The sequence below is a fragment of the Hemitrygon akajei genome, chromosome 21 (assembly GCF_048418815.1).
Source record: "Hemitrygon akajei chromosome 21, sHemAka1.3, whole genome shotgun sequence".
NCBI lineage: Eukaryota > Metazoa > Chordata > Chondrichthyes > Myliobatiformes > Dasyatidae > Hemitrygon > Hemitrygon akajei.
The window spans coordinates 32,262,455-32,271,191 of NC_133144.1; the positions used below are offsets into that span (position 1 = coordinate 32,262,455).

Here is an 8,737-nt window from a genome sequence, read left to right on the forward strand (position 1 = left end):
TTAGGATAGTAGGTAAAGAATTGCCAGATGGAATACAGTGTAGGGAAGTGTAAGGTTTTGCACTTTGTTACAAAGAATAAATGTGTGGATTATTTTCTAAACAGGAGAGGAGAAAAAAAATTAGAACTCAGAAGTGCGAAGGGACTTGGGAGTCCCAGTGAGGATGCTCTATTGAATCAGAATGCCAAATCCAGCACTCTTCAAACCACCATCTTGTCCCCTCAATGTTATTTACCAGTCAACCAGTTACACCTCCAGGTTGTTTCATCTCCATATTTTCTTTTCAAAGTTCCAATTATCTGCAAGGTATGCAAATGAACCACCAGACTTCCAATAAAAATTTAAACATTTCAAAAGAAATGTTTAAAATAAATTAAATTACTGGATTTACATAAAATTCCAATTGGTCCTCTAATGTCCTTCAGGTACATTCATAATATATACACTTCAGACAACACAATGTAACACAATCTTTATTATCCAAGTTAAGGGACAATTAGAAGATAGAAAATATGTGTGATCACTCCCAGCACCACACAGACGTGAAAGAAGAAAATATACATCAATTAATAAATTGTCTAAATGAGACTGACCCTTTTCTCAGCCAACCTACTATTATTAAGAAAGAGGATATGTTAGTGTTGGCAGTCTTGAGGTGGATAGGGAGATAAATTCCTATGACCTTGTCAAGGTGCATCCTTGGAATGCTGTGAGCAGCAAGGGAAGAATTTGCTTGGTCTCTGGCAGAGACTTTTGTATCCTCCTTAACTATGTTGAGGTATTTGAAAGTTCTGCAAGGAAAAAGCCAGTGAGCCTAACATCAGTAGTAGGTAAGTTACTGTAGTGGTTTTTGAGATACAGGATCTATCTGGATTTGGAAAGGCAAGACTGGTCAGAGATAGTCAACATAGTTTTGAATAGTGATTTTACGAACTTAATTCAGTTTTTGTTTGAAAAGGTGACCAAGAGTATTAATGGGAGACCAATAAATATTTACATGAATTTAACAAGGCTTTCAATAAAGTTCAGAATAAAGTCTGAAAGGTGAACTCATATGCCACCCAGGATGACATAGCAAAATGGGTACAAAATCAGCTTGGTGGGAAGGTCAGAGGGTTGCTGTTTCCAGATTGAAGGCCTGAGACCAGTACTCTGCTGCAGGGATTGGCATTTGCCATTTATATTAATGATGTGGATGACATCAAAATTAATTATGTGGTAGACAGTGAAGTAGTTCACCAAAGTTACACCAGGATCTAAATCAAATGGGAAAGTAATGGCAGATGAAATTTAACTCAATCAAGTGTGAGGTAATGCTTTTTTGGAAGCTAAACCAGAGTTGGACTTACATAATAAATAATAAAGCCTTAGGGAGAACCTTAGCACAGTGACACATATAGAAGTAGACTTATAGGCAAATCACAGAGAAGTGTAAGGATTGTAAGGATAGAGCAGTGGAGCAATTCAACTTCCCCAATATTAACTGGAATCATCTTGTGAAAGATGCATCAGAGGTGGAATTTTTGAAATGCATCCAAGACTGAAGGATGACATGATAGAAGTAGAAAAAATTATAATCAGGGAGACAGTTAGAGTCTTTTTCCCTAGAATGGAAATTGCAAACTCTAGAGGGCACAGTTTTAAGGTGATGAGGGAAAAGATTAAAGGAGAATTATATGGCAAGTTATTGACATTGGGAGTGGTAGGTGCCTATAACATAATACCAGGGGAAGTGATGGAAGCAGGTATGATACCATCTTTTAAGAGACATTTAGATAGACAGGTGAATAGACAGGAAATTGAGGGATATTGACTATGAGTAGGCAGATGTGCAGCTTTATTTGGTATTGTGGTCAGCACAAATATCAGGGAACAAAGGACTTGTTCCTATGCTGTACTGTTCAATGTTTTATTTGGCAAGTATTTGAAAATGTCAGAAGGTGTACATTTTGGTGATAATGACCACAACTATAAACTTCAAGGTAATTATGGATAGTATTAAGATGATTTTTAGACTTACAACATGGTGACAGGCCCTTCTGGCTCAATAAGCCCGAGCTTCCCAGTTAAACCCATGTGACAATGATCCTAACCTGTATATCTATGGTTGTGGTCGCCAACTGGTCGATCTTTGAGACTTTCCCATTAGATCCCAAAAAAAATGAAAAATAAATACACAAATGCATTATGCCTGATAAACCTTTGATGCAAATATGTAGTAACTTCTACTTTGAAAAAGGACCACTTGACAACTTCATGCCTAAAAGGAACAACTTTACCTAGGACAGTAAAACGATATTCACATAGAGGTTTTTACTAATGCGCTCCAGGCAGAAAAGACCGGAAAGAAAACCCTGCAACCCCGAAAACAATCTCTTTACAAACAGCTTTATCATGATCCTAATTGGTATTAACTTATCTTTATATTACTCACATTACAACACTTCTCCCCCTTTAAATATCAACATTCCCCAATGTAAAAAAAATGGGAAACAAAAACAGTAGTGTCATTAGCTTGTGTACCCCTGAAAATTATACTAGTGTCTCAGTAACAGTTTACTAATACCAGGAAAGTTGAGGAGCTGAAATCGGGGTTGAAGGCTCAGAGGATGTGGATCGACACTCTGTGAATATTTTTCAGGACAGTTCGATGAATTCCTGGATGTAATTCAAACAGCTCAGTTTGTTGTATTTGTCAGAATGGCTTTCCAGGATTTTACAACAAAGGAGGACTTCCTCACTCTTTTGCACTTAAAGGAGAGAACGAAAGGTGAGGATATTTACAATCAGTTTTTAAAAAAATGTCTGTGAAAATGACATCCCCATTCATAAACTGGTGGCAATTACTACTGACGGGGCCCCAGCACTTTGGTTTTATAGCACTGTGCCGTAATGACCCTGATTTTCCCAACTTCCTGGATTATCACTGTGTGATTCATCAGCAGGCCTTGGCTGGGAAGGTTGTGGACTTTTCTCATGTAATGACACTGGTGGTCAAACTGATAAACTTGATTCGAGCAAAAGCACTTCAGCACCACTTATTCAAGGCGTTGTTGGATGAGCATAATGCCGCTATGGCCTGTTTGTTATGCTAGTTACAGTGTTTTCTTGGTTAAATTAATTTGAAAATTTCACAAAAGCATTTTATGTAATTAAAATACAATTAGCCCAAATAAAGGGCCTCAAGTTAGAAGTACTGAGCTGTTTTTTCTCTAAAGGAGAGGGAATATTAAAACAAACTACTAGGTAAAAAAAAATTAGATGTTTGAGGAGGATCAAAGGTGAATAAAATCCTAGGGCCATAAGTGATGTATCCCTAATTGCTATGAGAGGCAAAGGAAAAAAATTTGTGGGGCTGTGGAAGAGATATTTAAATATTCACTGGCCACAGCTGAAGTGTCAGATGAGCGGAGGAGGAGGACAATATGAAAACTCTATTCAGGACAACACGGATAAGTCACAGTTACTGAGACTAAAATCAGTGGTAGGGAAATCACTGGAAAAAATCTCCAAGGAACAAGGGTACTTGGAAAAGCAAGGATTAATCAAAGATAGCATAGTTTTGCTAGAGGGACATCCTGTCCAAGTAATATACAGTTGCAAGAAAAAGTTTGTGAATGCTTTGAAGTTATGTTTTTCTGCATTACTCATAAAATTTTCATCTAAGTCACAATAATAGACAAACACAATCTGCCTAAATAACACACTAACAATTGTACTTCTCGGCAATACTGATGATTTAAAAAAATCAGTCTAGGTTCAAAAAAGTATGTGAATCTCTGGGATAATGCCTTCTCAAAAGCTATCTGGAGTATTCCAATCAATGAGATGAGATTAGAGTTGTGGGTTGTAGAGGTGCCCTGCCCTATAAAAAAATACACATAAATTCACGTTATTGACAAGAGCCTGCTCTTCTCAAAAAAGAACTGTTAATGTGCACTATGCCTCGATCTTTCAGAGGACCTTAAAAGAAAAATTGTAGAGATGCATGAAACTGGAAAGGGCTACAAAAGCATTTTTAAAAACCTGAGTGTTCATCAGTCCACAGTAAGAGTAATGGAGGAATTATAGTACTGTTGCTACTCTCCCTAGGAGTGAACATCCTGCAAAGATCACACCAAGAGCAAAACATGTAATGCTGAAAGAGTGTAAAAGAACCCAAGGGTAACAGCAAAAGACCTGCAGAAATCTCCAGAACTTGCTTAAGTCCCTGTTCATGTGTCCACTATAAGAAAAACACTGAATGAGAATGACAGCACGGAGGAAACTGCTGCTCTGCAAAACAAAACCATTGATGTGCATCTCAAATCTGCAAAAGACCACCTGGATGACCAGCAACACTTCTGAGACAACGTTCTGTGGGCACATGAGACAGAAGTTGAACTTTTAGGGAGAAATGCACACCAACCCAAAAACCTTATCCTAACAGTGACGCTTGGTGGAAGGAGCATCATGGTTTGGGGCTGCTTTGCTGCCTCAGGGCCTGGATAGCTGGCAATCATTGAGGGAACAGTGAATTCAGTATGGTATCAAGACATTTTACAGGAGACTATCAGGGTAGTGGTCTGTCACCTGAAGTTTAATAGAAGTAGGATGATACAAGAAGACAATGATCCAAAACACAAGAGTAAATCAACAACAGAACGATTTAAAAAGAAGAAAATGGGTTTTGAAATGGCCAAGACACAGTCCAGACCTTAACCTAATTGAGGTACCATGGCATGACCTGAAGAGGGCTGTTCTTGCAAAGTATCCCAGAAATATAGATGAACTGAAACGGTTTTCTATGGAGTAGTCTAAATTCTTCCTCACCGTTGTGCAAGTCTGATCAGCAACTACAGGAAATGTTTGGTGGAGCTTATTGCTGCTAAAGGAGGCAGTGCAATACAGTTTGCAGCGGCCACTCCAGAGCTGATATCTGTTATTTGTGCCATGCACAATCCTAATCTGATGAAAAACAGACGTGGGAGCACGGAGGAACATCTGGAAATCTCCAGGAAGGCCTTCTGATCATGATCATGATGGTGAAAGGTTTATTTCGTAATTAGAAACCTGTAACTAATGATGTAATAAAGAAGTTGATGCTGGCACCCTTTTTATTATTGACCTTAACAATTTGGATTGTTTTGTTAAAAGGAAGGAAATTGAGATAAAAACTAACATCTTTCTTGGATACAGATGATCTTCCTGACATGGATGACTCTGAATATCAATTAATTGTGATATCAATTAATGGACTAACCATCAAAATGCTTGTTGATGCTCACTGCCAAACTGTCCCAAATGCCAGGTATATTTAAAGAGGAGGTTGGTAGATTCAACTGCCAACAACAACTACACCCATAAAATACAAGACATTTCCAATGTTCTCTCAAGATACAGAACACTGTAACTCATAACTAACGTAATGTATCTAATCAGTGTATCGATAGCCCTGGCAAGAATAATCAGTTACTTTGATGGTCAAGCTCATACACTTCCCAGAACCACTGAATCACAGAATCACTGAATCACAGAAGCACAGAAGCACAGAATGGGTTTACTCCAGTCTACATCATACCAAAATAGGAACAATCCAATCTGTTCTACTCCCCAACCCATCCCAGAACCCTGCAAATTGTTCCCTTTGGATACAAATGCAGTTGTCTTTCAAATCAAACATTCCCAAATCATTCCAACTCCACTATTATCAATAATCCAGTGGTTAACTTTAACCAGAAACTCACTGCGTTTGAAGGAGCTCAGAGGTTGAATATCTTACACCAAATGATCTATCCGTCAAGTCTCTAAATTCTTTTTACCATTGGCACAGTGTGCTCAGAATGTGATGAAGTACTTCTTAAGTGGCTGTACAGCACCTAATACTTGAGAAGGCCTCACATAGTACAAATCACCAGCATTGAAATGATGGGACTTCAGTTGTGCAAGACAGCGCCTTCTGTAAAGAATGGGATTGGGCAATAAATCCCATTTTACCAGCAGTGCCCAGATTCCAGTAAATTCCCATTTTAGATAAGGTCTGAAATTAAAAATAAGTTATGTTTTTTCTTCGCATTTGCTTCATTCTGTGCCCCTTAAATTGAACCCAGAAGCAGCTGGAACTGATTCTCCAATGACTGTCCATACCCTTAGTTATTTATATCAGATTAATTCACCTAATCTATTCACATCCCTGCTTAGATCACACTTGGAATATTGTGTTCAGTTCTGGTCACCTCATCATAGGAAACCTCCACAACCTGGATCAACACGTTGATGTTGTGTGGAGGCTTGAGTGCTTCAAGGACTCCATCAGGCGATGCCAGCTCAGGACCACCCATATTGGAAGGGCTGTAGACGAGACGCCAGATGAAGATCGAGCCAACCTCAGCTCCCGAAAGGACAGACTTACGTTTGGCCCTCCCTGGCCGCACTTCAATTAGAAGTGTGAATGCCATACTAACCAACAACAATTACAGGGAGGATGTGGAAGCTTTAGAGAGAGGGTGTAAAGTTTTACCAGCATACTGACTGGATTGTACAGCATATTTTATGAGAATAGATTGAGGTATGGCTTTTCTCTTTGGAGTGAACAATGAGAGAGAACTTTTTAGATATGTACAAGATAATAAGAGGCAAAGTTTGAGTGGACAGCCAGAGGCTTTTCCCCAGGGCAGGAATGTCTAATACAAGAGAGCATAATTTTAAGGTAAATGGAAGAAAGAATATGGTAGAATATCAAAGATAAGTTGGGTTTTTTTCACACAAAGTAGTGGGTGCATGGAATGCACTACCAACAGTGGCAGTTGAGGCAGATACATTACAGGCATTTAACAGATAGGCACATAGACAATAGAAAATGGAGAGCATTGTAGGAAGAAAGAGTCAGATTGATTTTAGAGTAGGTTAAAAGGTTGCAACAACATCATGGGCTGAAGGGCCTGTACTGCACTTTGATGTTCTATCCTTCACCCTACAATCATATTAAATCTACACCTTCTCCAAGAGATCTGCTTTCAGAGGCAATGCTCCAGTTTCAGCCAAACTACAGTAAAACTTTACTAAAGCTTTTCTCTCTCATTGTTCACTCCAAAGAGAAAAGCCATACCTCAATCTATTCTCATAAAATATGCTCTACAATCCAGTCAGTATGCTGGTAAACCTTTGCACCCTCTCTCTAAAGCTTCCACATCCTCCCTGTAATTGTTGTTGGTTAGTAAGGCATTCACACTTCTAATTGAAGTGTGGCCAGGGAGGGCCAAACGTAAGTTTTACTAAAGCTGTAAGAATAGATATGACTATCTTGCACTGACATTCTCAGCTGTATTTATAATTTTATCATTTTCTCAGATAACCTACAACCATCCTTCATAATTTTCTGTTCTTGTTCCCCTGCTAGAATTGTGCCCTCTGGTCTATGTTGCCATTGTTCCTTCTTCCTTCCAAATTGTCACACCTCTTTAAGATAATATTACATCTACTTCCTGTCCACCCAATCAACTGCAATTCCTTGAAGTTTAGACCTGTCCTCTTAGTTCACTACAGCTCCAAATATTTGATCTCAACGTGGAGAACATGTAGAATTTAAGTTAATTTTTAAATAATTCTCAAATATTATAAGATTCAACACCAGATTTGTTATAGAAACTGGCTTTGATGACATGCAATTTTCCAAATAGCTTATGTACCCATCACAGGCAATTTTTAATATAATTAAGTTGCCTTCGTATATAAAACTGAGTTCCAACTCAATATACGCGTCCCCGAGCTGTCAACTGAAACAGAGTGGGGGGGGGGGGGGGTACAATGCATACTGGACAGACCATCAAATAATTGACAGAGTTTCTGACGCAGACAATTAATACTTGGAATTAGGGAATTAACAGCCAGCTGCCTTTCCATCAGCTACAACACCAATTAGCCTGTCACTTCAGTTTAAACCATCTCGGATCGCTCTCCTCCTACCCAACGCGCTGGGTAGTTGTAGCCGGCCTGGGCACCGTGACGACATCGGTCACTCAGCCGCCACATCCACACCATTAACCACCTGAGGCCGCTCCCTAGGCCTCGGGTCTGAGGCCGTACCAAATGCCAGAAAGGGCGGGCCCCAATCCCTGGGCCGCCGCTGCAGAAGGTCAGCGGAAGGAAGCAGGCACGCCGCCGGGTTTGGGAATCGGAGACTGCCACTAGGCCAGGGATAAGGGCGGCCCGGGGCCTGTACCACCCGCCGCCCGGGAGTGGGAGGCAAGGAGCCCACCCAGTCTTACCGTGTGGTCGTGTTCATCTGCTCGACCGCGCAGCACGTTGAGACCAATACACGCCAACAGCAGAGACACGGTCCAGAGCGGCATGTCGGCGGCGCTGAGCTGCGAGATCGGCCGCTGCGCTCTTGGCTCCGGCTCCGGCTCGGCCTCAGCAGGCGCGCGCCACCGAGCGGCTCCGGCAGCGCCACGTCATCGGCCGCTCCGCGGAGCCGCGCGGGGGCGGAGCCACTGGAGGGGGCGGAGCCACTGGAGGGGGCGGGGCCATCTGGGACAGGAGAGGCGGGGCGGGGAAGAGGGCGTGGTCAGTGGTCACCTGAGCCGGTGGAATTAATCGCTTCCGCCGGCCCCAGCGCTGAATTCCGTCCACATCAGCACCTGCCCCGAGCCCACCTTCTCTGTCCAAGTTGTGTAGTGTACGCAAATTCAAAGTTCGAATCAGCAATGTTATGCTGCCATGATATTTAATATTAGCACGTCGGCAACAAGGAGTTTTT

The 8,737-nt window shown here is 41.1% G+C and overlaps 1 protein-coding gene across 1 annotated transcript in view; it reads right to left on the minus strand.

The window, feature by feature from the left end:
• tm9sf3 (transmembrane 9 superfamily member 3) overlaps positions 1-8,439 on the minus strand; it is an 89,383-nt gene extending 80,944 nt beyond the window's left edge. Inside the window, exon 1 of the mRNA XM_073025103.1 lies at positions 8,247-8,439. Within this exon, the coding sequence (XP_072881204.1) occupies positions 8,247-8,330 (84 nt within the window). The 5' untranslated portion in view covers positions 8,331-8,439. The remainder of the gene's footprint in view (positions 1-8,246) is intronic.
• Between the last annotated feature and the right edge of the window lie 298 nt (positions 8,440-8,737).